The sequence below is a fragment of the Bombina bombina genome, chromosome 4 (genome assembly GCF_027579735.1).
Source record: "Bombina bombina isolate aBomBom1 chromosome 4, aBomBom1.pri, whole genome shotgun sequence".
Lineage (NCBI taxonomy): Eukaryota > Metazoa > Chordata > Amphibia > Anura > Bombinatoridae > Bombina > Bombina bombina.
The window spans coordinates 255,997,363-256,024,027 of record NC_069502.1 but is presented as its reverse complement, the minus strand read 5'-3'; the positions used below and the strand labels follow the sequence as shown (position 1 = coordinate 256,024,027).

The window sequence follows — 26,665 nt, the reverse complement described above, 5'->3', positions numbered from 1 at the left end:
TGAAGTTCTGGACTCTCCTCGTACAGATGGAAATGAAATGATCAGGTAAGCATAATTTAAGTTTTCTAAGATCTTGAAGGCCGCCTCTTCTCTTAGGGCATTTTCACAGTTTTCACCACTAGAGGGTGTTAGTTCATGTGTGTCATATAGATAACACTGTGCTCACGCACGTGTAGTTGCAGGGAGCCAGCTCTGATTGTCTAAAATGGATGTCTGTCAAAAGAACTGAAATAAGGGGGCAGTTTGCAGAGGCTTAGATACAAGGTAATCACAGAGGTAAAAAGTCTATTTATATAACTGTGTTGGTTATGCAAAACTAGGGAATGGGTAATAAAGGGATTATCTATCTTTTTAAACAATATAAATTCTGGTGTAACTGTCCCTTTAACTACCATATACCCTTATCTTACTGAGCAATACTCAGTATCTTGTATTAGAGGGACACCTTGTTCGATGACCATGTAATAAATCTTAATAATATACTCACATTCATGTTCAGTACAGCCAATCAAAAACTGAATCTAGACTGAATTAGGATTTAAAAGTCTGGATACATATACCCTGGCCAGCGCTTGCTGATTGGTGGATACATTTAGTCACCCATCAGCAAGTGCTACCCAGGTGCTGAACCAAAGATGGGCCAGCTCGTAAGCTTACATTCTTGATTTTTCAAATAAAGATACCAAGAGAACGAAGAGAAATTGATAATAAGAGTAAATTAGACATTCGCTTAAAATTGCATGCTCTATCTGAATCATGAAAGAAAAAAAATTGGGTTCAGTATCCTTTTAATGGCACAGGTGTATGCAGTTTATACTGATTTATACACTGCATAGCTGACGTGTGGTAGGCAGCATTTAAATATGTTGAAAATGTTTTTGTGTAAACAAAATGTGAAATAAAAGTATATGAAATTGAAGTTTAAATAAATATATCAGTATTGGCATTTGTACCTATAAATCATTAGTAAGAAATACCTGTGAGCAAATGAGTAGTATTATGAAGTTCAGACTGATACCTTAAATATTAGATTCAGTTTAGTTTGAACAGATTTTATTTCACATTTTCCAGGCAAAAAAAAAGAATTTTTAAATGTTATAGAATATTTTTTGACACACGATTGACAACACAAGTACTAACTCTTACTGTTCTCTCAGTTTACCGAGAAAATCGTTATTTACTAGCTAACTCCAAGTATGCATTGACCTACAGCATTATTAGGTGTTTTTATGTCAAATTGCACTTGTTGCCCCTCTGATATAGGAGTCCCTACGCCTGGCGATGAGTATGGAAAAGCAGGAGGCGGTGCTCCGTCTGGAGAAGGAGAAGGACGAGCTGATCTCTGATTGTGAGACACTTAAGCAAAAGCTTGGAGCAGAGATTCTACGATTACAGGAGGAGAGAGAAGAGAGCTTGTTTAAAGTGGAAAATGAGAAGCAAAAGGTAAAAGCTGTAGACTAGTAAACGTTTTAGACACAAATTATACCCAGCAGTTAATAAAACACTTATTTTTGTCAGCTTCAGCTGATATATTCTTTTTAAATTATTATTTTATTGTTCAGATTCAACAATTAAGAAATTTAGATACGTATATCATTAATTGTGAAACATAAAACAAGAAGAAAATGCAAAAGTTTAATGGACCATTAAACACTAAGTTGTAGATTTAACAAGCAGTGGATGCTGCTTTCTACGCCCATCGTTTCTGGCTCTCCAGAAACGGAAGTTAAGAAGCAGCGGTTGTAAGATACGATTGGGATGATTGACACCCCCTGCTAGCGGCCGCGAGTGTGCAAGGGCAGCATTGCACAAGCATTTCACAAGAAATGCTTGTGCAATGTTAGATGCAGACAGCGTATGCTTTCGGCATTTAACGATGTCGAGCGGACATGATTAGCTATAGCGAATTATGTCCACTTTGACATTTATTAAATTGACCTCTAAGTCCATCTTAGAAGCATAGTATTACGGATATTCCCTGTCTCCCTCTAGCCATGGGTGAAATTTGCCTTCGATTGCATTTCAGAGATGATATGTTTGCACATGTGCAGCAACGCTCCTTCAGATACCTGCAGTGTTACCTAAGTTTCAAAATGGTGGCACCCATGATTATAGGGAGGTGCATAAAATGTATTTAGTATTTAAAGTCCATTTAAATACCTGAAAATGCAGAATGGTGTTGCTTAGCATTGGCAGTTCATAAAGTTCTTATTTGCACTATATTATCATGTATAAATTTAGCTCTAGCAGACAAAGGGTTAAGGGAAAATTAATATTAACTTAAAGGTTTCTCACAAATTATTGTTTTCCATGAAAAAGTTATGTGTTCATATTTATATTGAAACTTGCCAGGAAATGCATGTTTGTGCACAGCTACCCAGGAAACAGTTACAAGTGGGAAAACAAAAAGTATTTTATTTAAAAGCACAGGAACATCGTTTTAAACAATGTAAATAAATAAAAACACTGTGATACATAAAATACCCTCTTTTAAATCTGACAAAATGTGAGATTAATGTCGCTTTTCTTTACTGCCATTGTGTTTCTAGGCTCTGCTGTTGAAGGAGACTGAGAAGAATTCCCTGAGTGAGAGGCTTATGCAGGCGCAGAGGGAGCTCTCTGAGAGCAGGCTGGAGTCAGAGAGATTTAGACGTGACGCTCAGAACAAACAAGGCCAGGAGAAGGTCAGTAGTGGAATTTACCTCTTATTTATCTGCTGATAGAAATGTAATGATGTAAACACTATACAAAGGTAGAAACTATGAGGCCTATTTATCATATGTCTGTCGGACCTGATCCGACAGTGCAGATCAGGTCCGACAGACATCGCTGAATGCGGAGAGCAATACGCTTTCCGTATTCAGCATTGCACCAGCAGCTCTTGTGAACTGCTGGTGCAACGCCGCCCCCTGCAGACTCGTGGCCAGCAGGGGGGTGTCAATCAACCCGATCGTACTCGATCGGGTTGAATTCCGGCGATGTCTGTCCGCCTGTTCAGAGCAGGCGGACAGGGTTATGGAACAGCGGTCTTTAGACCGCTGCTTCATAACTGGTGTTTCTGGCAAGCCTGCGGGCTCGCCAGAAACACGGGCCATTCGGAGCTTGATAGATAGGCCCCTATGGCTAAAGATACTTTTATAGAGTGTCACTAAGGATGGATTTAATGAAATGCCATCTGAAGGAACAGGTGGTGACAAGTAAAGATTAAAAATATACATCCCCTAAGCACACTACTCAAAAAACTAGAAAATAAATCAAATGTATACCTATATATCAAGGAGGAAAAGAGCGGACCAAAGATTAAAACTTAACTTTTAAAAATACAAAGAATAAAATAAAAAAAGAAGACATTTAAAAACAATGCAAACAAATGGCCATTCTCTACTAAGAAATATACTGTATGTATAACAATCAGATGAATTAACAATACCATATTGAATAGGCAAAGGCCCAGATTACAAGTGGCACGCTAAGGATAGTGTGGGACGTGATAAGCAGTAACCGCACTAACATTAACACACAACTTGATATTACAAGTCCATGGTAAATCAGAGAAGGTTTATTGCGGCCTACAACACTCTAGCACACCCTATACTTTCATAGCACTGGGATTACAAGTTGAAAGTTAGAGGTTGTGGTTGAGGGAAAGCTGAAAGTTTGATAGAATATTTTGGATGACTTGAGACCTGAAGTAAAGTGTAAGGGTTAAACAAAAAAATAACAAAACACATTAAAACATATTAAAATATAGAATTACACTCATGTATATACTTTTTTAAAGTTTTTATAGATCCATATAGCAAAGGACCTTGATCAAAAACAATCAAGATGTACATGTTACCAGATTCCAATATATCTAGCTAATAAAACAACATAGTTATTGATAATTTTAAAAAGTGTTATCCAAACCTCTAAATATACAGATATATATATATAATATAATGCACTTCTATATATGTACATGTACATATGTATTTATATGTGTATATATGTCTGTAAATACATACTGTATATACACATATAAATACATATGTACACATATATAGACCAATGTATATATATATATATATATATATATACACACACATACATATACATCTTTAGACATATATATATATGTGTGTGTGTATCTCTATGTTAAAGCCCTTTGGCTGCCTTTTTTTTCTAATGCCTGAGACCTCATATCTTTGAGCCTTTATAACTTTTGTGTGCAATATTTTTAAATAATTTTTATTAGATATTGTTATTATGAGTTTAACTATACTTTATAATGTATTTTTGATGTGTTTTGTGCAATTTTTTTGTGTCACAAAACAGTTAACCAGAGCTCTGAAATCACAGTAATCATTCTAGCGTAAATCACGATTATGCTCAAGCGATCAGGTTTACTTTCAACTCGTAATGCCAGCGGTAAGCGCAACGAGCGCAAACCCTCTTGATAAATCCCTTTTCACTCGGGTGCAAATGTTTGCGCTCCACTTATAATCTAGCTCTAAATAGGTCAGTGCATAGTTAAAGTTAACCTTGTAGGGTCCGGTCTGCCAAGAGTTATTACCACCTATTACTCTTATAGGAAGCCTCAGAATACATTAGCAAACATTCCCAAGTATTGAAAAACTGTTGTTTTTTATCCAAGAGATCTGCTGATATACTAGTCTTCTGGAAGAAAAATTCAATGTTGAGTATGAAAGAGAATTTCTAATAACCAGCTATGCAAATTCTAGTGGTTGTACAAATTGTCGCTGCCAATTTATTATGCTTAGGGGAGAGTCATGGAATAGGTTGGTGCAGTAACGCCTGTTGTATTCGTTTTTCAAATACTGAACTTAACAATTCAGAAGTCTGGCCCCAAATAAGGGTCATTGATCTGCATTGCCACCACATGTGGATATAATTCTCAGTAAAAACACTATTGAAGCCTAAGCTTCAAGATAGAGTGAGTGCGCTTATGGGCTAAAAGTATACACACCATATAAAAAGAAATGTATAATTCTCAGTAGTCTTGATGGGTGCAGATACCATCTATAGGCAACTTTTAGATCATTTTCTTCCAAGTTCGCAGTGAGAGAAAAATAACCTTCCCTCAAGATATCAGCCCATTTATCCGGGGTCCAGTCTACTTCAACATCAGCTTCCCAACATTGTAGGAGCCTTGGTTTATTGCCATTATTTGGCAAGTTGAAAATATAAAGGATATTGTTTAGCAATAGCATCCCTTGGTCTATATTTAGATAGGCATAAAGATTCACAAATTGTCAAAAGACTAGGGGTATAATTGTAAAATTTCTTGGACCCTAATTAGAAACAGTGAAACCAAGTATGCTTATGGGTAGGGCAATATATTGGATATAGGACATAAAAAAAATGTTAACTAAAATGTCTGCTATTCTATACAGGCCTCTGCTAGCCCACTCTCATATATATACTTTTTTTAAAAATATATCATTTCAATATTGTTAAAAATATTTTACAAGGGTTATAAAGGGATATGGCAAGGGGTTTGACTTGAGATAAATACGTGTAGCCACACACTGCAGGAATAGTCTGCACTGTGCAATTCTAATTCTCAGACGTTAAATTATAGGAAAAGGGGACAATTTAATAATGAAAGTGCTAATTTCTTTTTTTACTACACATCATTAAACATTTTACATTTTTATCTACAAGTGCTTAATGTCCCCTTAATGTGTGCATTGCTTTATATATATTTGTAGATTCGTTTAGTCATCTTATGCATGTCAGGTGGGATGAAACAGTAGAATAGTGTACGGATGCATGGATAGCTTTATTTTGATGTTCTCTTGTTATGTCTCAGGCTATGCTAGACGGTGTGTCCGCTGAGCTAAAGGCTTTGCAGGCTGAGTTTGAAGACGCCGTCTCTGCACACTCTAAAGAACACAAGAGTCTCTGCGAACGAGTTAAACAGCTGACTCAAGATAGAGAGAGACTGACCAAAGAGGTAATCAGTACTGAGAAGGGTGGGGTTTTATTGATTTGTATATTAGACATAAGCATACGATTGTCAGAAAGCATCAGGGATGGCAAACCTTATTCAGTGTCTCTGCCAAAACTGGTGATAATATTCTTCAAAATTGTTACTCGGGCATTATGGCACTAGCATTGGTTAGTTTGGTGATACTCATGGGCGCCGCACCACTACATAGAGGCACTTAGAAAAAAAAGTAATAAACATAACAAATATCTAATCACATGTCTTGCTTCCTACATGTAACCTGTACGCCATATTAAAGGGTACCTCTGTATTGTAAAGGTCTGTGTAACATCTGGCAATAAGAAATTATTTGACTAGTGTATTCTGTATTTTGATCTCCAAACACAAATATACCGACTACCCCTGAGAGAATCCTTAAAATAAAACAATAAAACATCCATTTTAAATGGAGAATATGCACATAAATGTATGGAATAAAGTATTTTTTTCTTTTAATGAATACACTGAGAGGATTTTTGTTTTTGGATATGATTCCCATCTTGGTTCTGCCACTGCTGCTGGAACTTACTGCAGTGTGGTAAATACACTTTATTTTTCTCCCTTTTGTATGTTTTCAGCAGCTTAAAGGGACATGAAACTCATTTTTTCTCTCTCATGATTCAGATAGAGCATGCAGTTTTAAACAACTTTCCAATGTATTTCTATTATCTAACTTTTTTTCTTCTGTTTGTATCCTTTGTTGAAAAATATATAGGCTCAGAAGCTGCTGATTGGTGGCTGCACATATATGCATCTTGTCACTAGCTTTCAGCTAACAGTAGTGCATTGCTGCTCCTCCAACAAAGGATAATAAGAGAATGAAGCAAATTAGATGACAGAAGTCAGTTGGAAAGTTGTTTAAAATTGCATGCTTTATCTAAATCATGATAGAAAAACGTTGTGTTTCAAACTACAACAGTGCATGTTGGCTACACTGTTATGTAGATATAATGATTTCTTTACACAGTTTCTTCATTGTTGGATTTTAATTGTAACTAAATGCTTTAGATTTCCAACAATAAATACAAAATGTAGACTCTTTAGAGCACTGTGTGTGTTTCTGTGACTGAGCATAACAAAGTAGTCTTTCTCACAGCTGCGTGCCGTATTCAGTTGCAGCTAACCTCCCCAGACCCTCCACCAGAATGGAAAAAGAAAAAGTATTCTCTTTTTACCTTCCAAACCCCTGCATCTCATTCCTCAGTCACCCTTAAGTCTTAACGAGGCACATCTGTGGCCCTCTTCTGCTCCGAGCTATTAACATCTGCTCACTCACCTTTTGTATCAGCCAGTCCCCATCACTCTGTGAGCCCTTTTGTTCGAAAATCATGTTAGAGTATATGTTTTTCAAGTCAGAAAAAATCCCTTGAGTGAGAGGGGTTTCTAAGGTGGGCTAAGTTTGTAAATCGAAATAAGATCTTCGGCTGTAAGAAAAAAAAATTTGCATTGGGGGAGCAGGGGTTAATTACATCAGTAGGATAGGGTTAATAGGAAATGTAAAGGGGTTAATAGTCAGTGTGATTTAGGGGTAGTACAATCATAATTTTTATTTCAGTGGAAGGGTTCTAATATATAAGGTTGCCACAAGTGTAAATAGCTGTGTCTTATATACACCAGCATGGAAAGTTAACCCTTTAGTATTTTCTACTAGTGCTCAATGGTACCGGGGTTTCATTGTGTTTCATTAGTGTGTAGTGGGTTAATTGACCCCAGTATTTTATACCAGTGACAAAGGAGTATGGGGTTAAAAATGATAGTGGTAGTGCTCTGGATATTGTATAGGAAGGGGTGGAGCACTGCAGCTTTACAGATGTGCAAATGTATTTAAAAAGGAACACTCTATATGATCCAACTTATACACTAAAATGTTTGGCTTTTCCCAAAAGAGCAGACAATTATTGTTTAACACATTGAATGGGTGGATAAAAACTGAGGCTTAATGGTCCCAAAATCCCCCAGAGACAGCCTCTTCCAAATGATTTATTGTTTAAAAAGAAAGACAACGCCTTTACTACTCATGCCCCATCTTTGCACAACTAACATTGTTATATTAATATACTTTAAAAAAACTCTAAATCTCTCAAGGTTTCTAAGCCAATTGCAGGCCGCCTTTATCTAAGTGCATTTTATTAGCTTTTCACAGTTAGACAGTGCTAGTTAAATTGATAGTAAACTTTCCTGTTTGTCTAAACAGATACACAATGTTAGAGATATTTTAGATGTAGTTTAATTGATCAGTTGCAATGAAGATGTGCTATAACTTATTTTTTAAAGTAGTGCTGAAATTCAAATTCCCTACGCTCTGGCTGCCCAGTTCAAAAGTAATTTTTTTTGTTGAGCTTACGGTTTGAATTATTTTCCAATCTGTACCCTAGCTACAACAAAAGTGCCATATGGCTAAAGTGCTGATTGTAGAACAGTTCAAACCGTTAGCTCAACAAAATATTAATTTTGAAGTGGGCGGCCGGAGTGCAGGGTATTTGAATTTGATCTGTACATTAAAAAGTGAGTTCTAGCGCATTTACATTACAACTGATGAATTAAACTGCATCTAAAATATTGCTAACATTACGGATCTGTTTAGATAAAGGGGAAAGTTTACTATCACTTTAATGTGTGTCATATAGATAACATTGTGCTCACTCCTGTGGAGTTACAAATGAGTCAGCACCGATTGGCTAAAATGCAAATCTGTATATAGCACTAGGATAAGGGGGCAGCCTGCAGAGGCTTAGATACCAGGTAATCACAGAAGTAAAAAATATATTACTATAACCATGTTGGTTATGCAATACTGGGGAATGGGTTATAAAGAGATTATCTATATTTTTAAACAATAACAATACTGGGCTAGACTTAATGGTTTATAATTCAGGGTAGTGTATCAGAGGATTGTTGGTGCCCCTGTGTCAAGAGGTTGAGAAAATAAACTAAATTGATTGAAAAATATGTCCCTCAAAAATGTATTTATCTATCTGGTAATGCTATATGATTAAATAATCATACCAAGTGCCTTGCCCATCCACATAGTAGTATGTTCAGCTTCTTCAGCGCCTACAGCAAGTTAGTAGTCATGTTATGTATGATAATGCAGTTGATAATTGGCGGCTGTGTATTTATCTACAGTTTAGGGGCACAACCAATTTATATTGCTTAATGTTTCAATATTAGATAGTAAGATTTATTTTATGGAGTTATCGGCCCTCTGTATCATGTGACAGCTATCAGCCTATCACAGACTCATATTTGTATACACTGTGCATGTGCTCAGTAGGAGCTAAACAGACTGTGCACAATTTGATAATATAATTACATTGGAAAGTCTTTTAAAAGTGCATTTTTATCCGAGTCATGAAAGTTTAATTTTGAATTTAGTGTCCCTTTAAGCATTAACGATAATAAAATGTATAAATACCTAGGTGTTGTTTTCATGGTGTAACATGACAGATTGATAGATTGATTGGTTAATTGCCATAAAGGTGGAGGAGCTGAGAACTCAGCTGCGGATGGCTGAGGATTCTCGCGATAGTTTGAGAAAGGATATCATAGAGGTGCAGAGAGTGCTCCGTGAGACAGAAGAAACCTGTGAAGTGCAGAGAAAAGAGGCTCTTGAGCTGCGCCGGGAACTTGGAGACCAGTCTCGTGAAAGAGAAACTCTTCAGCGCTCAAATACCGAACTTAGAGCATCCATCAAGAAGACAGAGGCAGAGAGAAGCAGGTAAATGGTATATGATAATGAGCTTGTTATATATATATATATATATATATATATGTATGAAAAAGATACTTAGGGGAAAAGGGTTACCAACTACTTATCCCCCAAGTTATAAACTAACCTTACGTAACCATTGAAATATAAGTACATAAATTTGTGTTCTGTCTAATAAAGAGTATCAGAAAATATACAATTGTAATACATAAGCACTAAAAAACAATATACCCAAATATAATTTAATCACCTTCTAAAGTCACATAAATAAAAAATCATCAAAATTTAAAAACATTACAAAGCCAACTACAGTACTAATAATATCTCTCATATATATGGAGAAAAACAACTTTTTCCTCAGAAACATTATGAAGTAAAGCCGTTCATGTGACCGCAACTGCCGAGCTCAAATTACTGCTGCGACACAGAGAGGCACTACTTCCTGGTACACTAAGTACCAGAAATAACCGTTTTTTCAAACCCGACAGTTTAAAAGGTTGCATCGTTTTATTTTAAAGCAATGGGGAAATAAATAAGCTGCTGATATAGAAAATTCAGCCTTACTTTCAGAATAAACTTATATTGTTTTATCAAGTAAATATGTGTCAGAAAATAAAGCCTAATAAAAACATTTTACCCTTTCTTTTTAAAAGAGTTTAAATGTTAGTCTCACACATGATACCCATACAACAGGATTATCTATGTCCCAATAAAAAAGCAGTGCCTTTTAATTTGTTAAAGGGACACTGAACCCAAATTTTTTCTTCCATGATTCAGATAGAGCATGCAATTTTAAGCAACTTTCTAATTTACTCCTATTATAATTTTTTTTCTTCATTCTCTTGCTATCTTTATTTGAAAAGGGAATCTAAGCTATTTTTTTGGTTCAGTACCCTGTAGAGTACTTGTTTATTGGTGGGTGAATTAAATCACCAATCAGCAAGAACAACCTAGGTTGTTCACCAAAAATGGGCCGTCATCTAAACGTAAATTCTTGCATTTCAATAAAGATACCAAGAGAATAAAGACATTTTGATAATAGGAGTAAATTAGAAAGTTTCTTAATATTGCATTCTCAAAATCACAAAAGAAAAAATTTGGGTTCAGTGTCCCTTTAAGTGGTCTCCCCAACTGGAAGAAAAAGCACTTACCTGCTCCACTGGCCGGCATGTAGACAGTTACAAGGTATGAGAGGACACAGTTCCTCACAGAGACCTTTGAAAAAAAAGACCAGAGTAGCCAACTCTGGCTTTCTAAACTAGGGCAGCAATTGTTAGGAAAACGCAGTAAGTACCTCTTTACAAGTTCCTAACTGCTTTAAAACCACCACTGCAAGGAATGATATGGAATACGGCTATACCCTAAAACTTGCTTGTAGATGAAATCAAAATTTTTATTAAGACACCTAAACTTCACCTCCTCCATGCACCGAAGGCAAAGTGAATGACTGGGGGTTGTGGGTAAGGGAGTGATACTTAGCAGTTTCTTTCCTTTCCAACAGCCAAAAGGTTACAGCTTAAAGGGACATAATACCCATAAGCTAAATCACTTGAAATAGAAACAGAATAATTGTAAAAAGCTGACAAGGAAATATAATCTGAACACCTCTATCTTAAAGGGACAGTAAACATACAAAATAATGTTTTATAATTCTGCACATGGTGCAGAATTATATAACATTATCTTAGCGGCACCTTTATAAATCTAAAGCATTTCCTGATTTTTTTATCCCAAAGTTGGACTCCGCTCAAGGTTCTACTGAGCGGGTCTTATTTTTCAAATGCACTTCACAGGCGCGCTGTGACTAGGCATTGAAATGAATGTAGCATGCTCCCACTACCAGATCAGAGAGGGAGCGAGCTACATTCACTTCAATGGCTCGATCGAAGAGCTTTTGAACAACAAGACCTGTTCAGTAGAATCTTGAGCGGAGTCCAACTTTGGGATAAAAAAAAAACAAGAAATGCTTTAGATTGATAAAGGTGCTGCTAAGATAATGTTATATAATTCTGCACTATGTGCAGAATTATATAACATTATTTTGTATGTTTACTGTCCTTTTAAAGTCACAATATTAAGTGCTATGTCAACAGTTATACTTCATCTACTGTTAGCTGAATGTTGGGGGGAAAAAAAAAACCCATTCAGCTTAAAGGGAAATGAAACCCAAAATTTTTATTTTCGTGATTTAGATACAGCATGCAGTTTTATAATTTACTTCTATTATCAAATTTGCTTTATTCTCTTAGTATCTCTTGTTGAAGGAGCAGCAGTACACTACTGAGAGTTAGCTGAATAAATCTTGTGAGCCAATGACAAAAGGCATATATGTGCAGCCACCAATCAGCTACTAGTAGTGCATCACTATTCCTGAACCTACCTAGGTGTGCTTTTAATCAAAGGATACCAAGAATACAAAACAAATTAGATTGTTTTTTAAAAGTTGCATGCACTATGTAAATCATGAAAGAAAAATTTGGGGTTTCATGTTCCTTTAATTGGTGCTGATGTCACACTTTAGCATTTTTGTAATTACACTTGTGATTACACAGATTTCACTGACATCTTGCAAGATTTCATACTTCACTTCCTTAAACTGAGGAGGAAAATAACATGAATGTGTTGCACATGCCAGATGTGCTCTACCTTGCAAGTCCTGGGACTAGCATCTTGATTGGCTGCTTAAAGGGATACTAAACCCAATCTTTTTTTCTTTCATGATTCAGATAGAGCATAACATTTTAAGCAACTTTCTATAATCAATTTTTCTTTGTTCTCTTGCTATCTTTATTTGAGAAAGAAGGCATCTAAGCTAAGGAGCCAGTCAATGTTAGGTTCAGAACCTTGGACAGCACTTGTTATTGGTGCAAGAACAACCCAGGTTGTGAACCTAAAATGGGCCGGCTTCTAAACTTACATTCTTACTTTTCAATTTTTCATATTATCTTAGTCTCTGTCTGGATGTTAATCTCCTTTCTTTTCACATCAGCCTGCAGATTGCATTGGAGGAAAAGCAGCAGCGCATGGTGGCCCTGCAGGAGACAAAGTCATGTGCAGAGCGGGATTCTGCTCAGCTGAGAGCAAGTCTACGAGACGTGGAACGTTCCCATATAGAGGCTCGCAGACAGCTGCAAGAGCTGCGCAGACAGGTGCGTATCAGCCATATGGTTATTACCAAATGATCATTGCAACTGTTTTTATAAATCTTAAAAAATAGATTATGTTTATGTGTGTTACTAATTTATTAGGATCTTCACTAAAGAAAAGTGATACTGTAACCGTTTCTTACCTTTAATGTATTCCATTTTACCTACTGGGTGTATTAAATTGTTTATAAATAGCTTGTTTGCTTTAATTTATCATTAGCAATAGCTGTTTTTGTCTTTTGTATCCCCACCTATACTGAAAATTTTAGCAATTAAATACTGGTTAGAAAAGCTATGTAAACATGAAGCTGCCAAAAAAAAATTACACTCCCAGTGGGGATTGGAGAGATAGGTTTTAAAATTAAAATTTTTAATTTCTGGGTTTTGTGTAAACAGAAAGAGATAGTTTAATGAAGCAATTGTGCATAGAAATAAAGATTAGGTAAAGTTGTCTGCTCTCCCTAAAAGCCCAGCCCATTGAAATGGGTTTAGTTTCAAATAGCAAAAACAACTATTTGATATAGGAAAATAAACCTAAAGGAACAATTTCACCTACATTTTTTACTCTGCAGCTTGTCAATGAAAGCTCATGCAAGGGGAAACTAATTTTATAGTACACTGTCCCTTTAAGGGCCACTCCATGTCCATCTTTACACAGTTTTATTGGTTCTTAATGTTACCCCTACCCCAGGTGCTTTGTTTATTTGAATGCTGAAAATATAAAAACAAGATTTATGCTTACTTGATAAATGTATTTATTTCCGGGCATGGAGAGTCCACGACGTCATTCCAATTACTAGTGGAATATTCAACTCCTGGCCAGCAGGAGGAGGCAAAGAGCACCCCAGCAAAGCTGTTAAGTGTAACTGCCTTACCCATAACCCCCAGTCATTCACCCGAAGGAAATGGAAAAGGAAGAAACACCTGCCAATTCATAAAAAGAAAAGAGGGTGGGGTCGTGGACCCTCCATGTCCGGAAATAAATACATTTATCAGGTAAGCATACATTTTGTTTTCTTTCCTATGACATTGAGAGTCCACAACGTAATTCCAATTACTAGTGGAAACCAATAACCTAGTTAGAGGAAACAGGGAGAAAAAGGCAGGAGGACCTAAACAGAAGGCACCACCGCTTGTAGAACCTTTCTCATACTCCAAACGAATCAAACTTCTCAACCAGAGAGACAGAGTAGTAGAAATGGCCTTCTGACCCTTACGCTTATCAGAAAAAACAACAAACAGGGCAGAAGATCGCCTAAAATCTTTTGTGGCTTGTAAAAAAAAATTTGAACCGGCACAACATCCAAGTTATGCAAGAGACATTCCTTTTGAGAAGAAGGGTTAGGACAAAATGAAGGAACAACAATTTCCTGATTAATGTTTCGATCCGAAACCACCTTAGGGAGAAAACCCAATTTGGTACGAAGAACCACCTTATCAGCATGAAAAATAAGGTAGGGAGAATCACACTGTAAAGCTGAAAGCCCAGATACTCTGCGAGCTGAAGAAATGGCAACAAGAAACAAAACTTTCCAGGATAACAGTTTTATATCAACAACGTGCATTGGCTCAAACAGAGCCTGCTGCAAAACTTTGAGAACTAAACTAAGGCTCCACGGGGAGCAACAGGTTTAAACACAGGTCTGATTCTAACCAGTGCCTGTACAAAGGATTGAACATCTGGTAGATCTGCCAGAAGTTTGTGTAAAAGGATAGATAACGCAGAAATCTGACCCTTTAGAGTGCTGACCGATAAACCCTTATCCAGGCTATCCTGAAGAAAAAACAAAATTCGGGGAATCCTTACCGGCTCCAGGAAAATCCCTTAGATTCACATCAATAAAGATATTTACGCCATATCTTATGGTAAATCTTGCGAGTAACTGGTTTTTGAGCCGGAATCATAGTTTCTATGACCGCTTCAGAAAAACCCCGTTTGGACAGAACTAAGCGTTCAATCTCCAAACAGTTAGCTTCAGAGAATCTAGGTTTAGATGGAGGAAAGGACCCTGAATTAGAAGATCTTTCCTCAGAGGTAACCTCCAAGGAGGTAGAGATGACATCGGTACCAGATCCGCAAATCAGATCCTGTGAGGCCATGCAGGAGCTATTATAATCACTGCTGCTCTCTCCTGTTTGATACGAACGATGACTCGTGGAAGGAGAGCAAACGGAGGAAACAGATAAGCCAGAGAAAACCTCCAAGGAACCGCTAGAGCATCTATCAGAAAGGCCTGAGGATCTCTTGACCTTGACCTGACGTTTTGTCAGGACACAGAGAACACTTCCGGATGGAGAGCTCACTCCCCGGGATGAAAGGTCTGTCTGCTCAGAAAATCCGCTTCCCAGTTGTCCACTCCTGGGATGTGGATGACAGAAGACAATTGCGGTCTTCCGCCCACTGAAGAATGTGAGTCACCTCCTTCATGGGTAAGGAACTCAGAGTCCCTCTCTGGTGGTTGATGTAAGCCACTGAGGTGATTTTGTCCGATTGTAATCTTATAAACCGGACCAACGACAGTTGAGACCATGCTGATAAAGCATTGAAGATAGCTCTCAACTCCAAGATGTTTATGGGGAGAGAGGACTATTCCCGACATCACAGGCCCTGAGCCTTTAGAGGGCCCCAAACAGCTCCCCAGCCTGACAGGCTGGCATCTGTAGTCACAATTTCCCAAGAAGGTCTCAGAAAACAAGTGCCCCGAGACAGATAATCCTGTGACAGCCACCATGAGAGAGAGAGTCTCTTGTTAGAGGGTCCAGATTTATCCTCTGAGATAAATCCGAATGATCTCCGTTCCAAAGCTGCAGCGGTCGAAAATGGAACCGTGCAAAAGGAATGATGTCCATGGATGCCACCATCAGGCCAATCACCTCTATGCATTGGGCTACAGATGGACGAAAGGCAGACTGGAGAGAAAAGCAGGAAGCAAGAAGCTTGTCTTTTCTGATCTCTGTCAAAAAAATCTTCATGGACAGGGAATCTATTATAGTCCCTAGAAAACACACCTTGGTAGATGGAACAAGATTACTTTTTTCCAATTCACCTTCCACCCATTAGAATGAAGAAAAGACAACAGCATCTCTGTATGAGATTGGGCTAGTTGAAAAGATGACGCCTGAACCAAGATGTTGTCAAGATAAGGCGCCACATCTATTCCCTGGGATCTGATCACAGCCAATAGTGCCCCCAGAATCTTTGTGAATATTCTGGGAGCCGGGTCTAGACCAAATGGAAGAGCAATAAATTGGAAGTGCTTGTCCAGAAAGGCAATCCTCAGATACTGATGGTGTTCCCTGTGAATGGAAAGATGAAGGTATGCATCCTTTAGGTCTATGGTCGTCATAAACTGACATTCCTGTACCAAAGGAAGAATGGAATGAATAGTTTCCATCTTGAACGACAGAACCCTGAGGAATTTGTTGAGACACTTGAGGTCTAGAATGGGGCGAAAATTTCCCTCCTTTTTGGGAACCACAAATAGATTTAAATAGAATCCTAGACCCTGTTCTGCTAGAGGGACAGGAACAATAACTCCCAGAGAAAATAGGTCTTTTACACAGTTTAAGAAGGCCTCCTTCTTTATTTGGTTTGAGGAAAGTCTTTACAGGAGAAATCTGCCCCTTGGAGGGGAAGACTTGAATCCCATCCTGTAACCCTGGGATATTATGTCCACCGTCCAAGGGTCTGGGAAGTCTCGTATCCAGGCTTGACGAAAAAGAGAAAGCCTTCACCCCACCAGATCCACACTGGGATCGGGGGCGGAACCTTCATGCTGATTTAGAGTCAGCAGAAGGCTTTTTGTTTTGTTTTCCCTTGTTCCAGGGCTGGTTGGATTTCCAAGAAGATCTGGGTTGATCTGGTTTGGAAGAGGAAAAGGAGGACTTTGGTCACTTAAAGTTAAGAAAGGAACGAAAATTAATGGTCTGACGACCTCTAGGTCTATTGTTCTTGTTCTGAGGTAGCAATGATCCCTTTCCACCTGTAATCTCTGAAATGATCTCTGCTAGGCCAGGTCCAAACAACGTCTTTCCCTTGTAGGGTAAAGCCAAAAGCTTGGCCTTAGAAGAAACATTGGCAGACCAAGATTTTAACCACAGAGCCATGCAAGCTAGTAACGTGAAGCTAGATATTTTAGTTCCCAGACAAACTATCTGCATATTGGCATCACGGATAAAAGTATTGGCCAATTTGAGAGCTTTGATCCTATCCTGGATCTCCTCTACTGTAGTGTACTATGTAATGAGATCAGACAATGCATCACACCAATAAGATGCAGCTCCCGCAACCGTAGCAATACTCGCTGCTGGTTGCAACTGTAGTCCTTGATGAACATACATCTTTTTTAAGTATACCTCTAGCTTCTTGTCCTTTGGGTCCTTAAAAGAGCAACTATCCTATATAGGAATGGTAGCTCTCTTAGCAAGACTTGAAATAGGTCCTTCAACCTTAGGTACAGTGCGCCACAAGTCAATAATAGAGTCAGCAACAGGAAACATCTTTTTAAAAACAGAGGAAGGGGGAAAAGGAACCCCTGGCTTTTCCCATTCCTGAGCTATAATTTTAGACATATTCCTTTGAACTATAAAGCTGAAAGCTCAGATACTTTGCAAGCGGAAGAAATGGCAACAAGAAACAAAACTTTTCAGGATAACATTTTTATATTATCAACGTGCATTGGCTCAAACGGAGCCTGCTGCAAAGCTTTGAGAACTAAATTAAGGCTCCACAGGGGAGCAACAGGTTTAAACACAGGTTTGATTTCAACCAGTGCCTGTACAAAGGATTGAACATCTGGTAGATCTGCAAGACGTTTGTGTAAAATGATAGATAACGCAGAAATCTGACCCTTTAAAGTACTGACCGATAAACCCTTATCCAGGCCATCCTGAAGAAAAAACAAAATTCAGAGAATCCTCACCCGGCTCCAGGAAAATCACACCAATAAAGATATTTACACCATGTCTTATGGTAAATCTTGCGAGTTACTGGTTTTCGAGCCTGAATCATTGTTTCTATGACTGATTCAGAAAAACCACGTTCTAGGTTTGGATGGAGGAATGGACCCTGAATTAGAAGGTCTTTCCTCAAAAGTAACCTCCAAGGAGGTAGAGATGACATCCTTACCAGATCCGCGAACCAGATCCTGCGAGGCCATGCAGGAGCTACTAGAATTACAGATGCTCTCTCCTGTATGATATGAGCGATGACTCGTGGAAGGAGAGCAAACGGAGGTAACAGATATGCCAGAGAAAACCTCCAAGGAACCGCTAGAGCATCTATCAGAATGGCCTGAGGATCTCTTGACCTTGAACCGTACCTTGGAACCTTGGCGTTTTGTCGGGACGCCATCAGATGCAACTCTGGAACCCCCCCACTTAAGGGTTATTTGAGAGAACACTTACGGATGGAGAGCCCACTCCCCGGGATGAAAGGTCTGTCTGCTCAGAAAATCCGCTTCCCAGTTGTCCACTCCTGGGATGTGGATGGCAGATAGAAGACAATCACCTCCTTCATGGCTAAGGAACTCCGAGTCCCGAGTCCCTCCCTGGTGGTTGATGTAAGCCACTGAGGTGATGTTGTCCGTTTGGAATCTTATAAACCGGACCCACCACAGTTGAGGCCGCGCTGATAGAGCATTAGAGATAGCTCTCAACTCCAAGATGTTTATGGGGAGAGAGGACTCTTCCCGAGACCACAGACCCTGAGCCTTTAGAGGGCCCCACTGTAGTCATTGATGAACATACATCTTTTTTTAATTAAGCCTCTAGCTTCTTGTCCATTGGGTCCTTAAAAGAGCAACTATACTCTATAGGAATGGTAGTTCTCTTAGCAAGAGTTGAAATAGCACCTTCAACCTTAGGTACAGTGCGCCACAAGTCACGAATAGAGTCAGCAACAGGAAACATCTTTTTAAAAACAGGGGAAGGGGAAAAAGGAACCCCTGGCTTATCCCATTCCTGAGCTATAATTTCAGACATCTTCCTTGAAACAGGAAAAACTTCCTCAGAAGATGGAGAATCATAAACTCTATCCAGTTTAGAAGACTTAGTAGGGTTGGCAGCAACCGAAGGTTCAGAGTTGTCTAGCGTAGCTAGGACCTCCTTCAATAGTAACCGGAGGTGTTCAAGCTTAAATCTAAAATTTACTTCTTTAGATTCTGAAGATTTTTCAGTGTCAAAGTCTGAAATCTAACCTTCTGAAGCTATTGAAGAATTTTCCTCATCAGACAACTGATTAAGAGTGGCTAATGCAATTCTAGAGTCAGGAACCTTTGTATCAGGCAAACATTTAGATTTTCTCTTAAAGCCGCTGTAATAGCAGAGGAAACCTGAGTGGCAAAATCCCCAGGTAAATAAACACCCCCAGGAGGTTGAGAGGACACAGAAGGCACAGTATGAGAAACAACTAAGGCTTGGGACATTTGAGGAGAAAGCTGAGGCATGTCACACACAGCATAATCTTGAGAGACAGTTGGCTCAGAAGGGAGTAATTTATCCTTAAATTTTAAGGTTTTAGCTAAACAAGAGGAGCAAAATTGCATAGGAAGAACAATTTGAGACTCTAAGCATAATAAACATTTATCCATAGAAATGGGCTGATTCAGAGTCCATGCTATGGAGTTAAAAGGTCCCACTAGTAAAAAATAAAAAATGTATTTATCAAAGTTATTATTCAGTGTGTATAATACCAAATTAATTATTCATGGTGCATAAAATGAAAATAAATATCAAAGACGTTAAAGAACAAAAACAGATTGCCTGAGGCTCCTACCAGCCAGAAAGACACCCCACTAGTAAGAGGAAAAACGAAACTCCTTGTAGAGATTTCCTCTCCTCTGAAATGATCCGGATAGAAGAAGACTAAAAGCAGGCATAAGAAAAAACTTCTAACTGTAAATCCTTTGCTCAGAAGCACAAGATCGCAATCGTCTACAACTGCTCCACTCCATGAAACCGGAAGTGTGGGTCATGTGATCGGGACCGATATTAACTGCGCAGATATTTTCATCAGAGAAAGAAATGCGTGAAAATGCCGGCAGTTTAAAAAACGGCTTTCCGTATTAATCAACAAAGATTTTCCCTTGTATATCAGACAAACGTCTAGAACATATAAAAGCCCTCAAGTTAGGCTATTAAATAAAATAAACTTCACATCAAAAATAATGAGGAGTGAAAAGGTTAAGAAATAAAGGGTATCCTCATTTTTAACCTCCTACATCCCTTAACCAAGGTGTCCTGCTCATACTAATTTTATATAATAAAAGGCCAAGTGTGTTTGTCAAAATCTGTCATGCGCAGTAGAGACAGCGTGCGAGGACAAACACACCTGGCCTTCCAACTGACCTGGCATCTGGCGTCAGTGTGTGGTGGAGTGGGCATGGCTGGGCGGGTGCAACGTGGGCGTGGGAGAGAGAGCAGAAGAGGGGGGATAAAGAAAGGGAGAGAGACAGCAAAAGAGAGGGGGAGAGTGCACAAAAGAGAGGGGGGAGAGAGCACAAAAGAGAGGGGGAGAGAGCACAAAAGAGAGGGGGAAAGAGCGCAAAAGAGAGGGGGAGAGAGCGCAAAAGAGAGGGGAAGAGAGCACAAAAGAGGGGGAGAGAGTACAAAAGCGAGGGGGGAGATAGCACAAAAGAGAGGGGGGAGAGAGCACAAAAGAGAGGGGGGAGAGAGCAGAAAAGAGAGGAGGGTGAGAGAGAGCAAAAGAGAGGGGGGAGAGAGAGCAAAAGAGAGGGGGAGAGAGCACAAAAGAGAGGGGGAGAGAGTGCAAAAGAGAGGGGGAGAGAGCGCAAAAGAGAGGGGGAGAGAGCGCAAAAGAGAGGGGGAGAGAGCACAAAAGAGAGGGGGAGAGAGCACAAAAGAGAGGGGGAGAGTGCGCAAAAGAGAGGGGGAAAGAGCACAAAAGAGAGGGGGAGAGAGAGCAAAATAGAGGGAGAGAGACAGCAAAAGAGAGGAGAGAGAGAGCAAACGAGAGGAGAGAGAGAGCAAAGGAGAGGAGAAAGAGAGAGAGCAAAAGAGAGGGAGAGAGACAGCAAAAGAGGGGGAGAGAGAGCAAAGGAGAGGGAGAGAGAGCAAAAGAGAGGAGAGAGAGAGAGCAAAAGAGTGGGGGGAGAGAGCAAAAGAGAGGGGGGAGAGAGAGCAAAAAGAGAGGGGGAGAGAGAAAGAGCAAAACAGAGGGGGGAGAGAGAGAGCAAAAGAGAGGGGGAAGAGAGAGAGCAAAAGAGAGGGGGAAGAGAGAGCAAAAGAGAGGGGGGAGAGAGAGCAAAAGAGAGGGGGGAGAGAGAGCAAAAGAGAGGGGGGAGAGAGAGAGCAAAAGAGAGGGGGGAGAGAGAGCAAAAGAGAGGGGGGAGAGAGAGAGCAAAAGAGAGGGGGGAGAGAGAGAGCAAAAGAGAGGGGGGAGAGAGAGAGCAAAAGAGAGGGGAGAGAGAGAGAGAGTAAAAGAGAGGGGAGAGAGAGAGTAAAAGAGAGGGGAGAGAGCAAAAGAGAGGGGAGAAAGAGAGCAAAAGAGAGGGGGGGATAGAGAGAGAGAGCAAGGGGTGGGACCGCTGTACTGCAAAAAATGGCCCGTGTACATGGGCTTTAGGACTAGTAAGTGCCATATTTGATTAAGAGAAATATTGTGTCCTAAATATGAATCCTTAAGCTATAAGGATTATTAAGTCCCAGAAAGGATCTGTTTAAAAACGAGGATTAACCTCTTAAGTGCTGCAGTCCTTCTGTACCTAGAAGGCAAAAGCACTTACCTTAGATCTAATTGCATGATAGCTGCTGATCCTTAGGTGTGGCAGGCTTTTCACTCCCTGTCATAGACCTGTAGGAAAAGAAAGAAGAGAGTAACCAACTCTGGCTTTCTACAAAAGGGGTAGCAAAGTGTTAAAAGTAAAGCAAATACTTCCTTGCAGCCTTTTAACTGCTAAAAGCCCCACTACTCTTACTCAATCCTTGCTTGCAGGGAAAAGCACCCATAAAAGGATTACATTTCTTCAGACACCAACTTTGCACAACCTCCATTAACAGAGGCAAAGAGAATGACTGGGGGTTATGGGTAAGGCAGTTACACTTAACAGGTTTGCTGGGGTGCTCTTTGCCTCCTGCTGGGGTGCTCTTTGCCTCCTCCTGCTGGCTAGGAGTTGAATATCCCACTAGTAATTGGAAAGACGTTATGGACTCTCCATGTCATAGGAAAGAAAAGTTTTTATAGAAGGAGGAAGTTGAAACGTTTCCTGATTTTACTCGCTCATTATTTACATATAGGTGAAGACTCTTGGAGGAGAAAGTAGCCAGAAAGAGCAGGAGGTAGCAGAGCTACAGGCCCGAATACAGCAGGAGGAACAGAAAGAACAACAAAGCCGGAGGGAGTCTCTAGAGCTGAGACAGCGCATCACTGAGAATGAAGCAGCGAGAGAAGCTGCACGCAGAGAGGTGGGTCACAATGATATTACATTATTACAAAAACCCCTGATCCAATCAGCAGCACTAGTTACACAGCTGGGTCATGCCATGAGTGTTGCTGATTGGATCAGTGGAAGTTTCCGCTCAGGACCAGCAGTGCTCTGTGGGCCCGAGCAGGGCATTAAGGATGTGTTTAACCCCTTTTGCGGAGGTTTAAACACATAGCATTACAGCTTCACTAGTATTAAAATTGCGTGCTGTAATGGGTTATTATCACGTCATTTTAACACTATAATGGCCCTTTCAAGGAGAAAATGGCACAAATGTCAGTGTAATTTGTTTGTGGTGCTCCTAATGTACCACTATATTTATAGAAGAAATAACATACAAATGTTTGAGGTGTATATAGACAAAGGTTGGTAGATACATTGCATGTATAATCAATTAGCATCAGTAAAATGGACGTTAAATACTTTGATTAGTTGCCAGTAACAAACATGGTGGGGAGCATTGAGAGGGAGGAGGGTTCCCTACACAACATTAATTTTAAAAAAAACTAAAAAAAAAAACTAAAGAGGGATCAGATAGGTATCAGGGGGTGGGAGGACAGTTTCTATACTACAGCAAATATCCTTACAGCTGAACAGCTGATTAACCCCTTCACTCCCAGGCATTTTAGAAATCAGTGTACAGCTGCAATTAGCGGCCTTTTAATTGCCAAAAAACAATGGCAAAGCCATGCATGCTTACGGTTTCTGAACAAAGGGGATCCCAGAGAAGCTTTTACAACCATTTGTCTTATAAATCCTGAAAGCTACCGCCCCATATCACTGCTTCCACTTACATCAAAACTCCTTGAAAAACTAGTTTACAATCGCCTAACCCATTTCCTGTGCACCAACTTCTTTCTTGACCGCCTGCAATCTGGATTCCGCCCCAAACACTCAACTGAGACTGCCAAGGTTACTAACGATCTTCTCTCTGCTAAAAGTATTGGCCACTACTCTATACTCATCTTACTTGACCTCTCAGCTGCCTTCGACACAGTTGACCACCCCCTCCTACAGACCCTTAGCTGTTTTGGCCTCTGTGACACTGCTCTTTCTTGGATTCACTCTTATCTTTCTCACAGGTCTTTCTCTGTGTCATTTGTCGGCGACTCTTCCTTCCTCTCCAATGCCTCTGTCTGTTGGAGTACCTCAAGGACCTGTTTTGGGTCCTCTACTGTTCTCCATTTATACTTCTTCACTGGGTAAACTTATCAACAGTTATGGCTTCAAGTATCACCTCTATGCTGATGACACCCAGATCTACCTCTCCACCCCTGCTCTCCCTCTGTCCTTTCTCATATCAGCGACTGCTTATCTGGAATCTCTTCCTGGATGGCCTCTCACTACCTAAAGATTAACATGTCCAAGACTGAGCTCCTTCTAATCCCCCCCTTAAGCTTTTTGCCGACTTCTGACTTCTCTATCCCTGTTGACGGCATCACCATTTCCCCATCGCCTTAAGTCCGCTGCCTCAAAGTTACACTTGACTCAAATCTATCCTTCGTCCCCCACATCCAATCACTTTCGACATCCTGCCGCAACCACCTACACAATATTTCCAAGATTCACCCTTTTCTGAGCGCTAACACCACAAAGCAAATAATCCGCTCCCTTGTTATTTCCCGACTTGACTACTGCAATAACCTACTTACTGGCCTTCCTCTTTCCCGCCTCTCCCCCCTTCAATCCATCCTAAATGCCTCTACCAGGCTAATCCACCTTTCCTGTCTCTCTGTATCTGCTGCACCTCTCTGCGAGTCTCTTCATTGGCTCCCCATTCACAGCAGAATTAAATTCAAAATTCTCACTCTTACATCCAAAGCTATCACCAACACCGCTCCCCACTACAAGTATACTCCAGCTCGCCCACTAAGATCCAACAATGACCTGCTCCTTACATCTTCGATTATCGCCTCTTCCCATGCTAGACTGCAGGAATTCTGTCGTGCAGCACCTACCCTCTGGAACACTCTCCCTCGTCCTGTCTGGCTTTGCCCTAATCTTTTGTCCTTTAAATGCTCCCTGAAGACTTTTTTTGTTCAGAGAAGCCTACCACCCAACTCAATAATAAATTAATTTCACTTACCTAACAACATTTCCTTCATCTAACTCTGCATTAACATCTTTCTCAATCTTGCAGTCCTCACCTCCTGTTTCTCAACCTCCTACCCTTCTAGATTGTAAGTTCCCAGGGAAATAGGGCCCTCATTTCCTCCTGTGTTTGTAAATTTTGTCTTGTCTCTTACAAGTTTTATATCATTGTTTTATTTAAATGAATTGTACCCATGGACAGTGCTGCGGAATATGTTGGCGCTTCATAAAGTATAATAAAAATAATAATAATAAATAATTTCAGTGCTAAATGTAAAGTTTGCGAAAAAGCTGCAACAACTAATCGGCATAATCGATAATAATAGATTATGAAAATAGTTGTCAGCGAATCTCATAATCGATTAGTTGGTTTGCAATTAGTTTGTCTGTGCAGAAAACCAGTTGCTTTACTCCAATGAGCTCCTGCACATGATATTGTGTTTTATGGTTATGTCCTTAGACTAAAGGACATATACTTTTCACTTTTTCAGAACACTATAAGTTTCTTTTTAAGTTTACAACCACTCCTGTCTTATGTGCAACCCAGAAATACAATAGGTGTCATTTAGATTGTTTATATTAAATCAGGTGATTTGGGACTATGCTTTGCATGATATAGTGCCGAGCTTATTATTTACACCATGCCCTAGATTGATGGCATTTGTCATATGAATTGATGTCACTATTACCTGTTTACACAATTTTAGTGGATCACTTGATATTGCTGATTATATGTACTCTATAGATAAATGTGTAAGGCTGTTTTCTGTTACTGATATATAGTCTTTAGTCCTTTTGCCTTTGTTTTTTATATTTTTTAATTAATTGTAATATGTACCAAATTCCACCTCTGTAAGTATATATCTGTTATTTTAAGAGGTTACTAGAGTTTTTTCCCCTTATAGCTGGTTGTTTACCATTGAATATAGATATTAAAGGGACACTGTACCCAAAAATTTTCTTTCGTGATTCAGATTGAGCATGAAATTTTAAGCAACTTTCTAATTTACTCCTATTATCAAATTTTCTTCATTGTCTTGGTATCTTTATTTGAAATCCAAGAATGTAAGTTTAGATGCCGGCCCATTTTTGGTGAACAACCTGGGTTGTCCTTGCTGATTGGTGGATAAATTCATCCACCAATAAAAAAGTGCTGTCCAGAGTACTGAAACCAAAAAAAAGCTTAGATGCCTTCTTTTTCAAATAATGATAGCAAGAGAACGAAGAAAAATTGATAATAGGAGTAAATTAGAAAGTTGCTTAAAATTGCATGTTCTTTCTGAATTACAAAAGAAAAAATTTGGGTACCGTGTCCCTTTAAAGATTTTTATGTCAGAATGAAGTACAGGCTTACTTTATTAAGAGGCCCCTTGCATTGGTGGAGAGCTAATAAACATAAATAGCCCACCTTGGTGAAATTGGCAAAACCCTACTTATGCATCTCAGGCACCTCAACACCATCTGAGTGCTTCTTCTCTGCTGCAGGCAAAATAGCTGCAAAAGAGAGCCAGCTTCAGCCAGGAGCATGTGGACATTTTTGCATTTTTATGCAAAATTTCTGAAAGAGTGAATAACAGAATGTTATATACAGTCTACCTCTTACTAATTTGTTCTGCTGCTTAAAAAATTGGACCAACAGTTCTATTAATGTAAATTTGTAAAGTTTTAGTCTGAAGTTTATATTTATAACACTTTGTATGCAGATTTTACTTTAAATATAGGAAAAAAATGATTTATTTATTTTTTATACAATTAGTCGATTAATCGGAAAAAAAAAGGCCGATTAATCGATTATGAAAATAATCGTTAGTTGCAGCCATAAAATTATCGTATTTGGAGGCCAAACAGTGGCATGAAATATACCAAAATGGGCCTAGATCAATATCTTGTGCTCTTTAAAAATATATATAGTTTCCATAGGTAAATAAAAAAAAGGCTTTATTTCTGTTTAAACAGAGTGATAGCAAAAATGCTAAACATTCTCTGGTACTTTGGGCAAGTTTTTCTCTGAAAATTATTATTGCACCATTGCTTTCATATTTGTATTTAAAGGGACAGAAACCCATTTTTTTATGTTATGATTCAGATAGAGCACACAATTTTAAATAACTTTTCAATTTATTTCTTATCTAATTTGTTTTGTTCTCTTTGTATCCCTTGTTGAAAAGTATACTTAGGTAGACTCAGAAGCTGCTGATTGGTGGCTTCACATATATGCTTCTTGTCAATGGCTTTCAGCTTACTCCCGGAAGTGCATTACTCATCCTTCAACAAAGGATACCAG

General features: G+C 39.2%; 1 protein-coding gene across 1 annotated transcript in view; it reads left to right on the top strand.

The window, feature by feature from the left end:
* Positions 1–26,665, top strand: part of LOC128657266 (rootletin-like) — a 282,131-nt gene that overhangs the window by 176,798 nt on the left and 78,668 nt on the right. The window contains exons 21-26 of the mRNA XM_053711546.1: positions 1,264–1,443; positions 2,550–2,684; positions 5,816–5,959; positions 9,472–9,710; positions 12,691–12,850; positions 22,103–22,270. Of these exons, the coding sequence (XP_053567521.1) occupies positions 1,264–1,443; positions 2,550–2,684; positions 5,816–5,959; positions 9,472–9,710; positions 12,691–12,850; positions 22,103–22,270 (1,026 nt within the window). The remainder of the gene's footprint in view (positions 1–1,263; positions 1,444–2,549; positions 2,685–5,815; positions 5,960–9,471; positions 9,711–12,690; positions 12,851–22,102; positions 22,271–26,665) is intronic.